At 41.1% G+C, this 22,054-nt stretch overlaps 1 protein-coding gene across 1 annotated transcript in view; it reads left to right on the top strand.

Moving 5' to 3' along the window:
- The window catches only part of LOC309567826 (uncharacterized protein), a 121,530-nt gene that overhangs the window by 25,459 nt on the left and 74,017 nt on the right, over positions 1-22,054 (top strand). The window contains exons 5-7 of the mRNA XM_082273311.1: positions 8,914-9,981; positions 13,934-14,023; positions 20,020-20,130. Coding sequence (XP_082129437.1) covers positions 8,914-9,981; positions 13,934-14,023; positions 20,020-20,130 — 1,269 coding nt within the window. The remainder of the gene's footprint in view (positions 1-8,913; positions 9,982-13,933; positions 14,024-20,019; positions 20,131-22,054) is intronic.

Here is a 22,054-nt window from a genome sequence, read left to right as displayed (position 1 = left end):
GAGTATAGTGGCCTCCAACATCCGTAAATGGAAGAAGTTTGGAACCACCAGGACTCTTCCAAAAGCAGACTGTCCGGCCAAACTGAGCGATTGGGGGAGAAGGGCCCTTTTCAGGGAGGTGACCAATAATCTTATAGCCACTCTGACAGAGCTCCAGCGTTTCTCTGTGGAGAGAGTAGAACTGTCCAGAAGAACAACTATCTCTACAGCACTCCACCAATCAGGCCTCTATGGTAGAGTGGCCAGACGGAAGCCACTCCTCAGTAAACGGCATATGACAGCCTGTCTGGAGTTTGCCAAAAGGCATCATCTGAAGGACTCTCAGACCATGAGAAACAAAATTCTCTTGTCTGATGAAACAAAGATTGAACTCTTTGGCCTGAATGGCAAGCATCATGTCTGGAGGAAACCAGGCTCCCCTCATCACCTGGCCAAAACCTTCCCTACAATGAAGCATGGTGGTGGCAGCATCATGCTGTGGGAATGTTTTTCAGCTGCAGAAACTGGGAGACTAGTCAGAATTGAAGAAAAGATGAATGCAGCAATGTACAGAGACATCCTTAATGAAAACCTGCTCCAGAGCGCTCTGGATCTCATACTAGGGCGAAGGTTCATCTTCCAACAGGACAATCACCCTAAGCACACAGCCAAGATAACAAAGGAGTGGCTACAGGACAACTCTGTGAATGTCCTTGAGTGGCCCAACCAGAGCCCAGACTTGAACCCGATTGAACATCTCTAGAGAGATCTGAAAATAGATGTGCACTGACGCTCCCCATCCAACCTGATGGAGCTTGAGAGGTCCTGCAAGGAAGAATGGGAGAAACTGCCCAAAACGAGGTGTGCCAAGCTTGAAGCATCATACTCAAAATGACTTGAGACTGTAATTGGTGCCAAAGGTGCTTCAACAAAGTATTGCACAATGGCTGTGAATACTTATGTATATGGGATTTTTTTGTTTTTTATTTTTAATAAATGTGCAAAGATTCCAACAACCTGCCTTTCATGTAGTCACTATGGGGTATTGTTTGTAGAATTTCAAGGAAAATAATGAATTTATTCAATTTTGGAATAAGGCTGTAACATAACAAAATGTGGAAAAGGTGAAGCACTGTGAATACTTTCCAGATTCACTGTATATATCCTCTTTGTAATGCACCAAAGGCCTTTGTAAACCCAGTTGTTGCCTTGTAAAAGTAGCAGTGTGCTGTACATAGCCTGTACAGAGAGCAGAGCTGTTGGAGGGGCCTAGCATGCTCCACCCACTACAGGCTGCCTGCAGAAAACTACAGGAGGGGGCGGTTACAAGACCAGTCACCCTTCACAAGGAGACAGAGTAGCAGTGACCGGTCTTTATAATGGGAAACTCCTACACAAAGGCAAAGTTTCACGCTGGATTATTTCACAAATCTAAAGAAATACGCAAAGCAAGCCAAGATTTAGGTAAGAATACCCATGCCTTTTATTTGCTTATTTTCAAGTTCACCTTTAACAAGTTTATTATAGCACAACATGGATATGTTTATATTAACTAATTATGAACTGACATTATTACAACCTATTATATCTTGTCATTTAAAGTTTATCTTCAGCCAAAACTATTCTTTTAAGTGTGTGCAGCCGTGTGAGCCGCAGCGTGCTTGGGCACAAGAGTGCATTCATTTGAATAGGCTGGTGTGCCCCGCGACATGACAGACCGAAGTCCCTGCGCAATTTTTTAAATCGCAGCGCGATTTCCAGTGCGGGCGGCATACCATTAGGTCCTGCGTTTTGCTGTGCGATTGGTAGTAGCTGTGGGAATTTGTGCGGGTTCCCGCAGCAGGACCACCCGCACAGATGCGAACCTAGCCTTAGTATTGCTTTGTTTTAGTTTTTGATATCTGTTGTTCAAAACTCTGTTGAGATATCTTTTGGTGAGGATGAAGCTCCAACAGCGAAACAGACAGCAGTAAAAACACTTTTTTAGTAGGGTGGGGGAAGGCTGAAACCTCATCAGCTTTTAGTAGAAGCTGTATATTCTTTTTTTACATTTTTACCAATAAAATTTTGAAAGTTTGAAACTATGAATTTAAAGTTTATGTTCTGTTAAATATACTGAACCATTGAAAGTGAAGTGCAACAAAAAAAAAAAGAATTAGCTGTTCACCCATCCAGAAATATTGTGCGCTGATTTCTTGTACTCTCTGCTTCTAGACTGTTAAAAGTTAGCATTGTTTTCTTCTATCTCCAAGAACTACAAAACACCTCCCCCTATTATGGAGAAGAGAGGGAGGTGTTATGTAGCTGCAGTAGATTCAAAAAAGAATTTGCAGATTAAGAAACTAGTGATAATTAAAGCTGAGCTAAACGTAAGATTTGAAAAACTGTGAGCAGGCAGCTATTGCAGAAGAGAAATGCTACTGTATATCTCGCCTACAATAAGACACACCTGCCTTCTCATAGTCTTCTAATAAATGTACACGGAGCTGTGCATGTGCAGCTAAGCAAGCATTTATGGTACACTCCGGCTGTGCCAGAATATTTGACTCTCATATGCGAGATGACATCATCTCCAGCTGGCCAATCAAGAGGTTGAAAATCTAGCACCTGGAAGTAGACCAAGCAGCCTTAGCTGGCAAGTAATGCAACCATCATATCGCTGGAAGGTGGAGGTGAGTATTTTGCAGAGTTTAATACCACTTTAAGACCTATTCTGAACTGGCATACAGATAGAAGCAGGTGATTAGAATGGGGCAGTATGTGCTGGGAAACTGACTTCAGTGTGACAGTATCCCACACAGCACTCCTTGGTTACAATGAAGTCAGGGGCTGCCAGCGTCCTAGCAACCAGTGACCTCTCCCTGACCCATTTAGCTGCTGGCTGGTAGCTATTCCTGGCCAGGAGCTGAATTTACTCAAATGGGTGAGGATTCTGGCTGATGTAATTACCCAAATATGGCAATGGCCATATTTTGACAATGATGGGAATCTCCCCGCCTGCATAAGAATAGACTGATGATTGCCCATTGGTTGATAATCGGCTGCAAAGCTGACAGCATCCTAGCAACCAGTGATGTAAGGGCACATTGACAGTGGGCAGAGCTTGATGGGAAATTCATGAGAGGCTAGTTCCCCATCAGGTCCACTCGACTTTTGATTGATGAAGGACAGCAGGTGGGCAGGTTCCATAGCCATCATTCATTCCAGTAGCAGCTATGGGATCTGCCTACTGTCTTCTGTTTGAAATCACAAAGGAGGTGGACCTGATGGAGAACTAGTTCCCTAATTGGCTCTGCCCACCCCACAACAAAATGTCCCTCCTGCTGTGCCTGTTTGTGTGATGAGTGCAGTGGCTTTGTAGGGACGTCAGTAATACTGGCTTTTTATCAGGCTCAGCGTTATTGAGCTGCACTGAGGATGGAGCCCCCGGTACATGAATCTGTCACAAGCACCAACCTTTTTAAATTTCAGAGTGTTATGATCTTCAGGGGAAATTGTGGTCTCATAACATGTTTAAAATGTGGATTAAAAGGTAGAAATCAAGTGATTTCTATTATTTTACATATTGCATCCTGTGTAGAAATCTGTTGAGTAACATTGGCCTGTTTGCTAAATTAAGGCTCTACAACTACTTTAATGCTTAGTGCTAGAGGATGAATTACGGTATAAACAGTCAGCACGTGAGATCAATCTGGAAGAATCCGACTAAAGGATTTTTTCTGCAGTGTACTGTACATATAATGCATTTTAACTGGGTGATCTTTCATTGCAGTCAATCATTTTTTATAAAGAATGGATTGCCTGTCATATAACTTTTTTTATATATATATATATATATACTGCTGTGTATTTTTGACTGCTTCATATCGGTAATATGTGCATAGGTCACCTTGTAATAACTGCATCAAGTAATTGATAGGTCTTCTTGTTACAATTGCATCATACATTAACATTTGACCTGTAATATCAACTGTAATATTCTCTAGAGGTCATAGGGATAAAAGTCAAATGCATTTCAATTTTCCAAACATACCTAAGGGGTGTATTTATAAAAGTTTTAAGGGCTCCTTCAAACTTGCATTACATTTTAAAGCAGCCTAAAAATGCATTACTTTCATTTTTACAAGGCTAAAATGGACACATACAAGGTGCAGTTGTGCTGCGTTTCAGTAGAAGTGAATGGAGGCAGTTGCAGAGTGTCATCGTCTGCCAAACTCTGCAGGTCATCTTATTTTTGCCTTGCAGCAACGCGAAGCAACGCTAATGTTGCAGTGTGAACACCTCCATCTGCTCCCTATTGTGTGTCGTTGATAGATATTTGGGAACCGTTGAAAACTCGACCCAACCGCCTATTTTTAACACCTGTCTGAAAGAGCCCTAATACAAGATTCATACAACTTTTACCCAAGATTCAGGAACCTTTTTCTAAGTCGGAGCGACTTGAGTCGCTCTGATTAGAACGGTTCCATTGCACAGCATTGGAAGCTACTTGTCAGGCGACCAAGTCGTCTGACAAGTCGGATCAGTGTGAACCGGCAGTTATGGAAGTGTTGATTGCCAATTTAAACAAGCTGCAAGCAGCTTTCAGCACTTCTTGAAGCTTGTTAAAAGCCTCCAGAAAGTGTTGTTAAACCCACAATAGTGAAATCAGTCTGTATATACAGTAAAGCATGCTTGTTATACTCACCGTGGAACCTAAAGGCTTAACCCTCCACATTATGTAAAAAAAGACTGTTGGATTCTGTCTTCTCTGATCCTCCGCTTCTTCCACTGTCTTCCACTGGCCTTTGGAGTCACTCTCTGCACATGCTAAGTTTGGTGAGTATTGCTAGAGAGTTTTTTTTTGGGGGGGGGGGGTTCATGTGATCAGCACAGGGACACAGCTCTCTCTCTCTCTCTCTCTCTCTCTCTCTCTCTCTCTCTCTCTCTCTCTCTCTATATATATATATATATATATATATATATATATATATATATATTAAAATCCAAAAAAACCCTAAGTCCAAGAGAGGACAGAAAAAGTGGGACTATATCGTCATATATAGGTTGAAAGGATGCAAGCAAGTATATATTGTATTTAGCCCAGACATGCCCTTTAAGTAAGTGACAAAAAAGAATATAGCCCAACTCCCCTTTTTAAGCTGATACAGCAAATTTTTGTTGGGAAATGAATAAAAGCTGATCATTTTTATTACTCCTTACAGGTTTAAAGTTTGCCCCGACCCCTGTAGCCATCACTTTTGATGAAATGCTTTGGTCTTCTTGTGTGAAAAATATAAATAAAGGCATGTAAAATAAAAAAAGAGAATCCATATACTAAATACTGTCATTAAATCCATTAAATGCATACAGTTACCCAAATACAATATGTTTCCCTGAAGTGGAATTATATAAAAACTACCATGCTAAGATTTACCCTACAAGAGAAAAATGTGTATTATAAAATACCCACTTAGGAAACCTTTTACCTATTTTTTTTAGCTTGTCCTAGGTTCCACACTGTCCCCGTTGTTGGTAATTGGCTTAGTACAAGCTGTGTGTAAGCTACCTAAAGGATTACACACATCATCTGTAATGTGCTTTAAAAAGGATTTACTTTTCATAATTTTATGAGATTATATTTGCATTTATTTTACATAATAAATATATACTGTGTGTGTGTTTAAAATGTTTGTATTGTGTGAATTGCAGTATGCATTAGTGGTCACAAATAAGTACTGAACAGACTACATTGCTACATAACAACATATTTTATCTGCATAAAAATGGCAGAAGAGAACAGGAGCGTCTGAAACACACATAGGCATATTAATAAAGCAAAAAATGTGACTTTACATTTTACAGGAGGAACTTCTGATGTAAAGTTATATCCTGGAGTGTGCTTTTAAAACAGTTTTTTCAGCTGATGAATATTTGTAAAATGTATAATATGGCCCTCATAATGGAAAGATTGGGGACCCCTGGTCTAGTAAAACCATTGCTTTTCATGGCTTGATCAAGTGGTAATTCTGTTATTTATGTTCTCTACTGCCATCTAGTGTTTATTTATATAACTTTTTTCTAATTTAAACCATCATCACATTATTTTTATATGCATGCTGTCATGCAAAATATGACTATAGTCTAACTGAATTTTTATTTTTTTTGTCATATCAGACAACACATTATGACAGCTAAGCTACAAGGATATACAAAGTAGTTATATACAACTATACTAAAAAGGATGTTTTTTATTACACGGGCGCTTACTTAATAAAGTTTTGCAAAAAGTAAAGTGTAGTAACCCATAGCAACCAATTAATTATTTTTTTTTTTTATTTCTGCTGTCAGATTTATAAGTTAAAAGTTCATAATATTTACTAACGGCTGCTAAAGTTAACACTTTTGCCTTTGCCACACTAGATAAGCCTGAAGGTACAGGTACATGTTCAGAATAAATCTGTTCTATGTGGAACTTAAAAATGTGTTTATTTCAGTTATAGCAAAGCTCTGGAAAGTAGTAAGTTGGCCATTGACAGACATAGGGCAGTTGGATAAAAGGAGCATAATGTGACTGATGACATCTTTTTAAACATGCAAGGTTTGATCACAGGAGTGTGAATGTTTATAGCTGTGGAAAAGAGAGGTAGAGAGAAAAAAATGTCATGGAGAAAACAGTATCTGTCTTATTAGCAACAGATGTGTAATATATGTCTACTGATTGGACATTGCTGTTATGTCTGTGGCAGCAGGAGAGAGTACCACAAACAGCTTTTTTAAGTAATTATTAATAGGAATAGTTTAGAAACCCTGTCTAACTACTAAGTGTCCACAAATATTTCTTCTAGTTGTTGGATTATTGTCTGGCAATAAACTGCCATCCAAGGTACTTTATGCTATAATTTGCTCCCCTGAGAACAGTTATCTGGGGCATCTGCTACTCCCTATATCCTTCTAAGGATCCTTAGGGAGCCTACCTGAAATTGATCAGATCTTGTTAGATCATCTCATGTTCGAGGGGACCATTGGTTGTTTCACAAAAATAGCCCACTAAATAAAGTAGTATCAAATGCTAGCCATTTTTTACCCTGTATTCTCGGCATTAACTAGTTGCAGACTGTGGGCATGCTAAACACAGCCACAAAAAAAAGGTCATCTTTATATACAGGGCGTATCTACCATGTCCAGCCCTTCTATACCCCCTCCCAGTACACAGCAATTGGCAATGAATAATCAAAGCCAGATTAATGTGCGCACAGAGAAAGTCTGAGAAGCTGCAGCTGTCAAAAGAAAAAAGCTAGACAATGTTTATCAACAAGATGCTTACATATTGTTACTTTTGTATCTATTCTGTTCATTCATCTGCAGATCAAAAGCCTACATGTTGATCTGCAGATGATGTCAGTTAAAGCAACATGACAATATAAAAAAAACGTTTTTGTTTTTTTTAGTAAAATGTTTCTCTGTTCAACCCAATATTAACACGTAGTTTACTCTAATCAGCCTTTATTAAATCCTTATTCTCCTTATCTATTCAATTATTATTTTCCTGCTGATTCTTTTTTGTTTCTATTTTATTAACCATTAATATTTATATATAAACATTTTTTTTTGTTTTGTTCGTTAATAATTTTATATTTTTAACATATATTGCACATTTCACGTAACAAAAAGACACAAAATAAAAAAAAAAAAAACACTTTTTCATTTGTAAATAACTGTGTAATTCTTTGTTCCAGAGTCATAATTTTAGTGTCATTTTACACAGGACAAATTCTAAAATAAAATGAGCACTTTTATCTGCAGTAACACTTTTACTTATTTTTAAACTAAAACTGGTCAAAAAAAGAAAAAGTGTGTTTTGTTTAGCTTTGTCAAGTTTAATTGTCTAAAGATTGCAAAATAAATAAATAAATCATTGTTGCCAGAAAATAATTATGATAAAAAAAAGCCTTGTTTTGTTCTATTAAAAAAAAAACAATAATAATACACAGGTATGTATTACCTTGTTATCTTAATCACAGGTTTGAGAGGTGAAGGGGTTGAGAGAGAAAATGCCCCAGTATTTTTGTATGTCTCCTGTGCCCAAACACTTCCCTGCGGTCCCCTGTCACGTGTCACCGCTGCTGCGTCCAGGACAATCCACTGATCCCCAAACTTCTTGGTTTTAAGGGAGGATACTGAGAGCCAACAGAGGGATACCTTCCTGCTGTCTCAAATTGCTGAGAGGAGGATGGAGCAGTTGTATGGCTTGTTGGGAGTTGTGTGTGTGTGTGTCTAAGGACACACACAGCTCGACTCAGTTACTGGATGGGAGCACACATGCAAGGGTGTCCTCTTCTGAGCCGGTTAGCTAAAGGAGATACCTGAAACAGGCAGGGGATCCATCAGTTTGGGGATTGGCAAGACAAGATGGAAAGGAACTTTTTTTTAAAGAAGAAGACCAATCCTCTTGTGTAATTGTGGACCTGCCCTTCTGAAATAAAAAAAGAGTTCAGCAACATGTTAAAAGAACCTATACAGTGTCAAAGGGGGCAGGCAATTTGGATGACTGCATGACTAAGTATGCATGAAGCTAAATTTGATCAGAGCTATTCTGGATTTTGCAAATAAAATATTTTTTTCTTACTCTTGTTGATATAAATCGGTTCCTAAAAACAGACTGGGAGATAGGACAAATAATATATCAGATACATTGTAGTGGAATAGTCCCAACTTAGTAGTTCATATATGCATAGCAACTCCATTTGATATTTGTAAAATAAAGTTAACATATTCTTTAAAGGATGGCAAAATGTCAACTCCTAAAAGACTTTGAATTGTTATTTGCCAAGCTTGGTTTGGTTGATATCACAGAAATAATGAACCATGTGCAAGGATGAGAATATTACATTGTATGATCCTTACCTAAAGGACACAACAAATTATTTTATGCCCTGTCCATTTCTTGTGCAGATATGGAGCAACGGCATGAAGTCAGCTCTCAGGAGTCCAAAGAAGGCTTTACCCCTAAATCTGGTGAGCAGAGGAGAGATACAGAGACTAAGAAAGATGAGTACAAATGGAGGTTAGCACAGTTCCTGGGGTCCGACCAGGCAGACAACCAGGACTACCAGAGTGATTTCAACTCTGCAGAAAGTGTCTGCACAGAGGACTTTGCAATAAAGTTCAAGCAAGGAATGGTTGAACCAATTGCTTGTGGTAAGGACAAGGAAGAGGAACAAGGAAGACATTTTGAAGATGATTCTAAAAATGTATCTCTCTCCCTTCCATTATGTGAAGGCACAGTGGACCATTTCACCCTAAATACAGCAAGGAGGGAAGATATCTTGCAGCAGTTCAAGGAGGAGCTAGAAGATGACTTGCAAGCTGCTCTTACATTCAGTGCAGAGGAGACGGTTGCACTGGAGCACAAGAAAAGGAGAGATAGCATAGAGTCTCTGGGGGGACAGATCTCAAGACTAAGCCAAGTATATACTTCTGAGCCTTCCAGCATTAAGAGTTTGGAGATGAAGGGTTCTATTGTCAGTCATTTGTCTTCAAACAGTGAATTTCAGGTTGTCAGGGAAGACCAGGTGATTGACAGCAGGTTGGATAAATATCCAGAGCAACAAGACCATGTTCCCAATGTATCTTCACATGAAACACCTTCCTTTTTTCCAAAAGTAACAATAAACTCTGAAACGTATAATGGTAAAATGGAATGTATGGAACCAGACATTTCGAAGGACCTCGATCATGTGCAAGATATGTCCTCTCATATAGACACATTGGATGGAGTCCACACCATAAGATCTGAAGACAACAAAAAATCCTACACAGAGGTTGTCACAAAAAAAGAAGGTCATCTGCAACCTGATGGCTCCTGCGCTCTGCCAAATTATAGGAGGGACATAGATAAATCCGCAGGAAATCCAATTTCTGGTGAAAATACATTTTTCAGTGGAAGGGAAGTGCTACAATCCAAAGAAGAGAGCAAACAATTATACTCCCAGCTAAATACAAGTGGTACATTCAGTTTAAGTAAGTCTTAAAATGTAACATCAAAGCTTGTACGGTAAATGTGTTTAAAGCAGATCTTCACTGCATCTGAGCACCACAAACCAAAAACACTATTTATTACATTTTTTATATTTAAAGCAAACTCCCCCTCTATCCATGTCTCCATGCTTTATTTTGGTGAGAAATCACTTTGAAAAAATAAAAAAAACCCTAGCATTTCTGGCCATGGCCATCTTGAGTAAGGACAAATGGTTCATGTAGCATTTACTTCTTGCCCTTAGCTCAAGTATGTATGCAAGAGAGTGTGCTGAGCTGAGAAAACCCCTCCTCCCCCCCTGAAGACTCCTGAGATTTATCACATCTTTTACCTAGGCATAAAACCAGGAAGTAACTGAAGAAAAGTTTAAAACAAGTAAATATGATATACTTTCCTATCTATTTACTAATGCTAGCAGCAAGAGGATTAAAAATAATCAATGTTGATTGGGAGAGTGACGTTCCACTGTAACTGTACACGTGAAAACCTGAAAATAAAGTGTAACTTCCAAACTTTTTGGAAAAAAACATACTTACAAACACAACTGGGATATGAATCAGTCAACAAATACAGGTGCCCACATCTTGTGGAATGCTTTGTAGCTTTCTATTGTCATATTTCCTGCTGCCTAAACAAAAAGTTAATGAATAGAAATACAGTATAATCTTCTTAAAACAGAAGATATTTGCCCATCTCACTTGTTTTACAAATCAAAAAAAAAATTTTTTTTCCTCATGTTAGGATAATGGGCAGAGCCATTCCCCTTTATGCCCACGCTGAAACTGCACATTGGCTTAAAAAATGTATTTGTGTGGTATTGCCCACTGTCCTAAAATGAGGAATAAACTCCTTATTTTTTCGATCTGTAATAGTGTCCAAATATCTTTGGTTTTAATACTGGGGATGGAGACAGGTCTGCCCTGGGTACAGCTTTGCTTTAGGACCACACCCCATGCTGGACAAACAATATCATGTTAGCCACAGCTCTGCAGTACCACCCTTAGCATTCTTGTCAGACCTCGGATACAGGAGCAGCACATTGCCAGGAAATTTCTCCTACCCTCCTTCTGGGTGTGTCACATGACATCTCCGAGATGAAGAAAATAATGAGGACTTCCTTCACTACCAGGCCCCATATTTTCTGAGGTTAGGTAAGCGTTCTAGTAGGAGTAGGTCTTTTGAGGAATAGTGGGTTGTGCTGGGGGTTGAATTAGCTTGCTGGTGGGGGCTTTGCTGGAGGAGGGTGGTTTGATGGTAGAAAGAGGAATGTTAGGTTAGAAGTTCTGCTGGGAGGGAGGGATTTAGACTAAGGGAGAATTTTTAAAATGTTTTTGCTGGTTGGGGGTTTTTCTGGGGGCAGGGGGTAATTTTGCTTTGGAATGGAGAGAGGAGGAATTTATGGCCATGACTTGTCACAATTGCCTATTTGTTGCCTGCATAATGTTACAATTTCTTGTATATTGTCATGATTGCCAGTTTGTTGTCCTTATTGAGTTTTAATTGCCGGTTTGTTGCCCACATAGTCACAATTGTTGATTGCACAATGCACAACATTGTCATGTTTGTGCCTTTTTTACCAGCACATCGTCACAATTGGCTGTTTTCTACGCACGTATTGTAATTATTCCCTGTATATTGTAACTGTTGACTGATGGGTTGTCTGTGTATGGTATTCAATTGCCCATTGGGGCCATGCAGGCCTGTCGCTATCAAAGCATGCTACTATTATCTTTATGCTTCACTACAGTATACTGTGTGCCATGATTAAATCCTTGCCTTTTATTTTATTCAGCACCACACAGATAATTGCCCATTTTTCACCGTGGCACGCTTTGTGTGTAGCTGTAAAAACTTTTTATTTAATTTTTTTTTTTTTTATCAACATGTGTGTGCTTATAATATATATATATATATATATATATATATATATATATATATATATATATATATATATATATATATATATAGTATTATAAAGCTTTCAGAAAAAGAAAATATTCACTGCTGTTCGCTGCCAGTAGAAACTTCACTTTGCAAAGAATACCCAGCCATGTGTAATAAAAATTAAGAAAACAGGATTTTTCCTGAACATAATTGGATAATTGACGTGAGCAGAACTTCATCTCATTTGCTAAGCTAGATGAGTTTTCATCTATTTTAGTAAATGAGGTAAAGCTGTGCTGACTTTAATCTCCAATCATGTCTAGGCAAAAATCATGTTTTTGGAAGTTATTTAGGGCTGATTAGGGTTAGCCAGGGGTTACTAAGGGGTTAGTCCACTTGCAGCCATGTGTTTTTTTTCATTTTTTGTTCTGTTTTGGTCTGTTAAATAAATTATTGGAAGCATTATATTAGATCTGTTTAAGAGAAAAAAAAAAATCTGTTCATCCAGCCAGAAATATTGTGTGCTGATGACTTCAGCGTTTAGAGGCAAAAGAAAAACCCTTCTGGTTTGCTTTTTTTAAGAGGAGTTTTCTGGTAGAAAAAAAAAATTCTAAACACTCCCAAACCTGCCTAAACTGTGTACAAAAACACTCCATATAAGTGGGTTTTTTTTTGCCAAAAGAATTGCTTTTGTTTAAGCCCAGTTTGCATGGACCCTAAGAGTGGCACTATGTGTGACCACCACTGTAAGTAGTTTTTGCCTCTGATCACCAATGTTAGAGGCAGTCTTCCTATTCCCCCCCCCCCCCCCCCCAAATTGATTTTGCATGAGACTTTACAAATATTTCAAAGGTTCCTGTGGGGGGAAAATGTTGAAAAGAAACATGCTAAACTGTAGACCTGCAATGCTGAGCATACATGCTTCTCTAGAGTCTAGCATTGCATTGGTCCAATGACATAATTTTCTCAGACTGTGTTATTTAGGGTGCACTCACACTGGCAGCTTTAACCAATGCTGGGCATGGTTCACCCCCTTGGTCCAATTTTGTTTGTGAGTGCTCAAAACCGTGTCCAGGAACATATTAAGTGTAATGTGCCTGGGACCAATTGAAAGAGGGAGTCCTGGACATGCTTCACTTGTGGTCTGGTATGGTTTGCTTCAGTTTGAGGCCATACCATGCCTGAGCACAGAACTCTTTATAGATGACTGTGCACAGAAGCAGAGATCACTGTGTTCTGGTTGGCAGAGGTGATGGATATAAGTGTGCTTAGGAACACTTGCCTATAGCGCAGTGTGAGTGCAAACCAGTGGAGAGGGGGGGTCAATTGAATTTGGGCATGGTTTAGTTCAACCAATTCCAGTATGATTGCACCCTTAGTAATATACACCCAAAAGGGCTGCTCATTCCCTTTTATAGCATCTGATATAAAATACATTTTTATTATCTATTCATCATTTTAGTATCTTCATTCCTCTGGTAGCGCATTGGTTCTCTTTACTCCACACCCAGTGTTAAGCCCCGTACAGGGCTGTCGGTGTCTGTTGAAAACTGCAAAAGACTGCACAAGAATTTTGTCCGCCGACTACAGCCGACTGCAGAAGTGATGTCATGTAATGGTTAACTTTCCCTGTGTTTTTTCTTTTCTGAGCATGCCCTGTCTTGCTAATCGGCTGTCTGTCGGCCGAATTCTGTGCTGACTGGCGAACAATCGGCCGTTCTGGTGTCGGCATACAAAAATTTTCATGCTTGCAAGACAGATTCTTTTCGGCCGAAAGTGTGCTGTCGGCTGTCGGAAGCATCATACTAACAAGCCGAAAATCGGCCGATCGTTCGGCGGCCGAACATTTTCGGCTGACAATCGGTACGTGTGTACGGGCCTTTATTCGCTATCAGACCAGGTCTCCAGACTAGCTATTCAGACTCCAATTGTTGTAGTAGTGATTGTAGGAGTGCAATCACCCAATTATCCCCTCTGGAAGACTCTTGAGCTCATATTGGTGACCTGGGTGTTGTGCATAACATTTTAATAAATCCTGCAATCTTTTCACAGGTGTAAATGAAGAAGTCCCAGGTCGGATCCATGTAGACTCTACTCTGAAGGAAGATCATACAGCCTCTTCAGCCTTCAAACTTGTGGCTGGTATGTGTGTACATGTTTCAAGTGTAATTCTCCTATATTTGCAGAACACTTCGTCAATCTGGGTATACACTAGTACAGTTTCTAACAAAAATGTGTAGGAAAATTCTCAGTACATTCAAATGTCATTTGAAAGTCATTCAAGATTTCATATGCGTTTTGATTTTGGAATGAATGGACTTTATCAAATGAAAACCACATATGTTAGAAATGTGTACATTCAAGAAAAAAATTTCCATTCTACTCCTTCGAATTTCCTTGTCATTGTGGTTGAAAACTAACGTACATTTTACCCCACCAATGATTAGAAAAATGAACAAACATGAAAAATGTTGAACGAATATCTACTAATGTATACCCAACTTTATTCTACAAAGTAAATAAAAACGTTTAATTCTTGCATATGAAGAACACACATTTTTTAAACTTAATGTGTAAGGATCTCCATGAAATTACTAAACATTTTTGGGTGCCTCAGCCTCTGCTGAAGGTTCATTAAATGAAATCATTATAGTGCAGTTTTATTTTTATAATGGAGCTTTATAGCTGCATAAAAAAATACAAAAATGGAACCGCAGAGCAATTAGGAACTTTCCTATCACAATCAGCTCGCTAGCACAAAAACTATATAACACCACTGATCAGATGGCACCCTCTCACGGTCAGCCCCTGAGTGATCCTATGCGCTTAGGAGTGTTTTAGAGTACCTTAAACAAAAAACATACAAAGAAATGCTGCTACGTAAAAATAAAATGTGTATAAAAAATATAAATATATGTCACTACACAGAGCAGTAGCAACATTAATATTTATCTGTAGCGCATGGATGGCGGTACTGCTGCCACTATTCAATACAACATGGATACAGGTCAGACAATACTTGTATATTGGTTATATTCACCTGTGTCCATGTTGTATTGAATGGTGGCAGCAGCACCGCCATCCATGCGCTACAGATAAATATTAATATTGCTACTGCTCTGGGTAGTGACATATATTTATATTTTTTATAGCACAAAAACTGTTCACCCACTGGAATAATTAAGAAAAAAATAAACATAGATGCAGTGCTCAAAAAATGTATGTTGTGCAAATGTCAAATAATTTAATTTATTAATAATGAATGTATTGTGCAAATACACAGATCTTACACAAATAAATAACAACAATGATACAAAGTGCATATTTACACATAAATAATATGTGAACATCAAACTAATATTCAGAATTCATTGTGCACCATGTTCTAGTCCATTTAAATGTCAATAGTGCATCGTTGTGACAGTGTCCTCAATACATTTAATGAAAAAAAAAAAAATGTTGCGTGGATATTTTCCGCTTTAAAAAATGTGAAGATAAATAACTTTCTCCAACAACACATGACCGCACACCATACTTTCTTATTTATATGTTCAACCAATCATAGTCCTCTTTATTATAAGAGGTATAAAAAAGCCTGATGGAGAATTCTTAGTAGATATACCATACACATCCTCAGGAGGGATCCCAGCTGGTAGGACCTAATCAACTCAGGGGACTCTCATCAAATCCACAGTGTCTCTATTTCATAAATCCCCTCAGTGAAAGAAATCAGCGGAACGTCTATTTGCTTTCTGCCAAATAGATTTTATTATTGATAAACAGCAAGTATGCTCACATAGAACAAATATGTTTCCAGCACTCAATCACTAAGACATTCGTCAGTGTATATAGCATGATCGGCAAAAAAACGCTTCTGATCAGACTCTCAGTGGCAAGCATAGAATGACCCTGAGTAGCATGATGATGTCCCAAGATAAGCCCCGCCTTACATGTTACGTCCCAAGGGCGGGACTTCATCAGAGGATTTATAGCTGCATAATTATAGGCTTCAGGAGAACTGTTTAAATTAACTCAAAACAATTTCACAGGATAACAGTTAATTTTGCATAAGCCATAGGGACACTTTAGACCGTGTGGTTGGATTTCATCTGAAAGTTGTCAGTGAATCCAGCAAGATTCAAATTTTTCCTGAATCACACAAAATGTTTGGAGATTCCATTCTTTTGGGTAAATGTCATTTAAATTAATACGGGGCAGATCTTGTTAGTTAATTCTGGCCATTAGTAGGACTAATAGGCAAGTTATTGTCAAAAAGAGATAGGAAGCTGGGGACTGCCACTAGGGACCTGTGCCAATGGGGAAAAAGCAGAGGTCCTCAAACTACCACCTGCGAGCCACATATGGCCCGCAAAGGTCATTTACCCAGCCCGTCCGCCCCCCATAATGAGTGGTCTGCAGAGTTGGCAGCTTGGTGTCTACTGCCTTCACACAGGTCACCGTGCATAGCCCGGAGCTGGACTCCGAAGTTACTGAGCTGCAGATATCCCCACCGCCCCCGCCCCATAGAGGGAAACAGAACCAATCTCCAGAATTGTTCAGAGTGGGGGCGGAAACACAGAGAGCCCGCTTCGGCATCTAACAGTCCAGCACTGGAAAGCTACACATTGGAAGCTGGCTTTTAGTCCTTCTCATGGCTGTCTTATAATCCCCGTGCCTGTTGACAGCGATGGGTCCCAGGGAGTTGATAAAACTGGAAGTCCCTTACAAGCTACCATTACCAGCAGCTCTGTGTGATTCAGCAACACTTCTCTCTCTAATCCCTGTACGCTGGTGAGGCTGCATTGATGGGCACTGATACGACTGCATTGATGGCACTGGTGAGGTTGCATTGATGGGCACTGGTGAGGTTGCATTGATGGGCACTGGTGAGGATGCATTGATGAGCACTGGTGAGGCTGCATTGAAGAGAACTGGTGAGGCTGCATTGATGGGCACTGGTGAGGCTGCATAATGTGCACTGGTGAGGCTGCATTGATGGGCACTGATCAGTCTGCACTGATGGGCACTGGTGAGGCTGCATTGATGGACACTGGTGAGGCTGCATTGATGGACACTGGTGAGGCTGCATTGATGTGCATTGGTGAGGCTACATTGATGCGCACTTATCAGGCTGCACTGATGGGCACTGGTGAGGCTGCATTGATGGGCACTGATGAGGCTGCATTGATAGGCACTGGTGAGGCTGCACTGATGAGCACTAGTGAGGCTGCATTGATGGGCACTGATCAGGCTGCACTGATGGGTACTGGTGAGGCTGCATTGATGGGCACTGGTGAGGCTGCATTGATGTGCACTGGTGAGGCTGCATTGATGGGCTATGATGAGGCTGCATTGATGTGCACTGGTGAGGATATGGAACCGAACATTGACCATCTCATTAGCCAAAAGCAGGCCCATACTTCCCATTGAGATAAGTTTATGTTGATTAAAATTGATCTTCATTTTAAATATTGTTTTATTTTTTCCTGTTTTTTTTTTTTTTTAAATAAGATAAGATTAACAAATAACAAATAAGATATGGGCAGTTTGCATAGGAATTTGTTCATATTTTTTTCAAACTGTAGTCCTGCCCCCCAACAGTCTGGGGGACAGTGAACTGGCCCCCTGTTTAAAAAGTTTGAGGACCCCTGCCTTACAGCATATCTAAATACAAAAATGATTACCGTATTTATCAGCGTATAACACACTTTTTCCTCCTAAAAATGGAGGAAAAAGTAACAGTGCGTGTTATACGCCGATATAAAAAAAAAGTCCAGGAAGCAGCGCCGAGAGGTAGAAGGGGGCGGACGGCGCCGAGGAGAAGGAAGGACGCGCTGTCATCAGAAGTTCAGCCTCCTATGCCGGCGTCTATCATAGGCGCCGGGACTTCTGATGACAGCGTGTCCTTCCTTCTCCTCTGCCCCGCCCGCCCCTTTCTACCTCTCGGCACTGCTTCCTGTACTTTTTTAAAAGTGATTCGGATAGTGTCAATGGCACTGGTGAGGCTGCATGTATGGGCACGGCGCTGGCGAGGCTGCATGTATGGACACTGCGCTGGCGAGGCTGCATGTATGGACACTGCACTGGCGAGGCTGCAATTATGGGCACTGCGCTGGTGAGGCTGCATATATGGGCACTGCGCTGGCGAGGCTGCATGTATGGGCACTGCACTGGCGAGGCTGCATTTAAGGACACTGCGCTGGCGAGGCTGCATGTATGGGCACTGCGCTGGCGAGGCTGCATGTATGGGCACTGCGCTGGCGAGGCTGCATTTAAGGACACTGCGCTGGCGAGGCTGCATTCGTGGGCACTTCGCTGAAGAGGCTGCATTCGTGGGCACTGGTGAGACTGCATTTGATTTAAAAAAGTTCAAAGCTGTTTATTTTAAATTTCAGCTTTTTTCCTTAAATTTAATTTAACATACACTCGGTTCCCATGAACGGGTTGCGATTTAGATGCGGTGTGGAGTCCACAGGGAATTTACTGTGAGTTTGCACCATATCTAGTGTGAACTGAGGCTCACTGTAGGTTGGGAGGGAACCAGGGTTGTCACCCAGGCTGGACCTCAAACCTTTATTTATCTTCATTACAAAGGGGCAGGTGAGATCAATAGTTTACAGAACAAAGATAAGATTGTTTGTGCTTTCTGTTAACCTCTCAGGAAGTAGGGTTTTTATGTTTTCATCAAGCAGTATTAAGCTTGCTTTAACTGACAAAAGTAGCAACCCCAAAAGACCACAGAAAGGTGTCTTCCTAAAAAAATGAAGCTTAAGCCCCAAGGTATAATGGGTAAAAATTGACCAGTGGCACCACAAATGAATGGCATAGTTTGTGAGGTTTTTTTTTACCATACAAAGGGATAAAAACCGTCACAAAAACTCTTTACACCATCACCCTACATTCTCCACATCCTCCCTCATCTCCATATTCCTGTTCTTTCCAAAAATGTTGGAGCTAAAACCCTCAGGTATGTTTTAATAGAAATTGGCAGGAGGAGATCAGTGCGTTGGGCACAGTGTTAATATTAGCCTGGCGGGGGGTTTGGTTTGACTGAAATCTATGGGGGAGCAATCAACCCCAGCCCCCCCCCCCCCCCCCCGAGATCTGGCCCTGCATGTCACAATGTCACAGACCTTCTTTTCTTGGAATCTTTGGTTAATTAGGGTTTATTACTATTATTATTATTATTAGCCACTGACCACTAATGCTGGGGGTTTATTATTACAACCTAAGCCTACCACTGACTACCAATGCTGGTGTGTGGGGTCTATTATTACAGCCTGCCACTGACAGGGAGGAGGGATTACTTCTGCTACTTACTTAAACAAGTTCTAGGGGTAATTATTGCTGCCAATTTCACCAATCTTGTGTATTACTGACACCAATGATGGGGCTTATTTTACTCCCACTCTACAAGCTATACACCTCTATGCCTTCTAGACCCCTTCAAAGTGTAACTCCTAACTATTTTCAGTGTTGTAACTGCAGGAGATATCTCTAAGCTACTGCACATTGGCCAGATTGACATGCTCAGTCTCTCTGCAATTGCTGTCATATTTACAGCTGCTGCTGTCTTTCCTTCACTGGCCAGTTCTGCTCCAATACCCAGTGTGCATGACATTCAATTTATATTACTGAAAAAAGTATTGATGTGTGAAGGGGGGGGGGGGTGTTGGAAAATAATGATCTGCCAACTGCAGCCAGGTAGGCTAGGTATGCCACTGAAGGGACCACAGAGCATTATGGGTGTTTGCAAAACATGCCAGTTTGCCCAAAAAATATGCAACAAATTTGAACCCCATACCTAACTTATAGATATACATTTTTTAAGTGGCACCTGTGTGCCAGTAAAAACTTTTTTTATTTGCATTGCGGTTCATGTCTCAACCCACAAAATGACTTCTCACTTTCTGTCCTGATGAGACAGTGTACAGGGAAAAATAAGAGAAAATCTCTCCAAAAAGACACAGATACCAAAAAAAAATGCTTGTCAAGTAGGTCTAACAAGCTGTGAAAATGAATGCTAAACTATATCACACTGTCTGTCACATATACCTTTGGAACATGTATATGGTAATACATATTTTTTTCATGCTCTTCAGTTTGGTAAGCATTGCTGTTTGTTTTTCTTCCCCTAGGGGTCCCTTTGAAGAGTTTTGATGCAGTCACAGTTGACAGCGATTTGGACTCGGTGACAACAGAGAGGGTGCGAGATCATATTCGTAAAGCCCTGAGCAGCAACAAGAGAGGTGACAGCTTGTAAACATTCCCTGGGCCTAAATTGAATGGAATGCAAATTGCCTAGAACAATAATATATTATGTTCAACCACATGGAGTTTTTTTTAGCTTTTTGATTTATGAATCATTCAAAGAAAACGTACTGAATGCAGGAGGTTATGAACTCAGTTAAAAATAATACTTCATATATAAATCTGATCTGCTAGGGTGACTGATAAGATTAAAACTGAACTCCAGGCAAACAGCTCTTTATACATTTCAAGTATCAACTGTTTTTACCTGCAAAAATAATTAGTATTTCTCTTCATCTAGTACTGAAATAGACATATAATTGCTATACAGCACAATGAATATATGATACATCTAGGTACTGCCCTACATGCAGCTTGTAATTGGCAGTGGCGTAGCGTGGGTTGTCAGCACCCGGGGCAAGGAAAGTAATTTGCGCCCCCTAACCCGTGGGATTTTAGCACTCGAGTCTCTTCCACTAGATTAGTTAAAGAAACCCTTAACCTCTAAGCACATGTATTGTTTGTTATAAAAATAACTGATGTAATTAAAGTAAAATGCATCTAAATACAAGTTTGAATGACCAGTGTGCCCCCTTTCAATGCAGAGAGACCAGCGTGCCCCCTTTCAATGCAGACAGACCAGCATGCCCCCTTTCAATGCAGACAGACCAGCGTGCCCCCTTTCAATGCAGACAGAGCAGCGTGCCCCCTTTCAATGCAGAAAGACCAGCGTGCCCCCTTTCCATGCAGACAGACCAGCGTGCCCCCTTTCAATGCAGAGAGACCAGCGTGCCCCCTTTCAATGCAGACAGACCAGCGTGCCCCCTTTCAATGCAGACAGACCAGCGTGCCCCCTTTCAATGCAGAATGACCAGCGTGCCCCCTTTCCATGCAGAATGACCAGCGTGCCCCCATTCAATGCAGAATGACCAGCATGCCCCCATTCAATGCAGAATGACCAGCCTGCCCCCTTTCAATGCAGAATGACCAGCGTGCCCCCTTTCAATGCAGAATGACCAGCGTGCCCCCATTCAATGCAGAATGACCAGCGTGCCCCCATTCAATGCAGAATGACCAGCGTGCCCCCATTCAATACAGAATGACCAGCATGCCCCCTTTCAATGCAGACAGACCAGCGTGCCCCCTTTCAATGCAGACAGACCAGCGTGCCCCCTTTCAATGCAGACAGACCAGCATGCCCCCATTCAATGCAGACAGACCAGCGTGCCCCCTTTCAATGCAGAAAGACCAACGTGCACCCCTTTCAATGCAGACAGACCAGCGTGCCCCCTTTCAATGCAGAGAGACTTACCTGCAGCGGCGGCTTCTCCTTAGCCCCCGCATCTCCTCGAGTCCTCCCGCCTCCTCCTCGGCCAATGTCATGCGTTCGCCTTTCGGGCCAATCAGGAAGCGGGTCTCGGACCTGCTTCCTGATTGGCCAGGAGGAGGATCCGTGTGACCAAAGCGAATTTTCATTTGCTATTGTCACACAATGGGTGGGCTCGGGGCGCACTGCTCTGCGCCCCGGGTCCACCCTTTTTTGAAGCCTAGTAGAGCCTCTGGCTCTAATCAGGTTATTAAAAAAAAACCCCACTCTGTGACAGCGCCAGGCTGCTGACACACTCGCTGCTAAACTGACTGAGCAGTGAGGAGAGGCAGCATAGGCGGGGCTTGGCTTGCTATGCCACCCCACCCTACACCAATGGACAAGCGAGGCACAGTCCAGCTCCGCCCCGACCAGCCATTTTCAGCCATAGGGCGGCCGCGCTGGACATCTCCCAGCCTAAAGATGGAGGCAGCCGCAGACATTTTGTGAACTGTGTATGTCAGAGTCAGACAGACAGAGTGACACTGCGGATGCGCCCCCCCAGATGTTGCGCCCAGTGCGGCTGGCCCCCCTTGCACCCCCCACGCTACGTCACT

Source organism: Pelophylax lessonae, assembly GCF_965119305.1.
Source record: "Pelophylax lessonae genome assembly, chromosome: 1".
NCBI classification, from domain to species: domain Eukaryota; kingdom Metazoa; phylum Chordata; class Amphibia; order Anura; family Ranidae; genus Pelophylax; species Pelophylax lessonae.
Note: the sequence above shows the minus strand (reverse complement) of the source record. Positions and strands in the feature narration are given on the sequence as shown.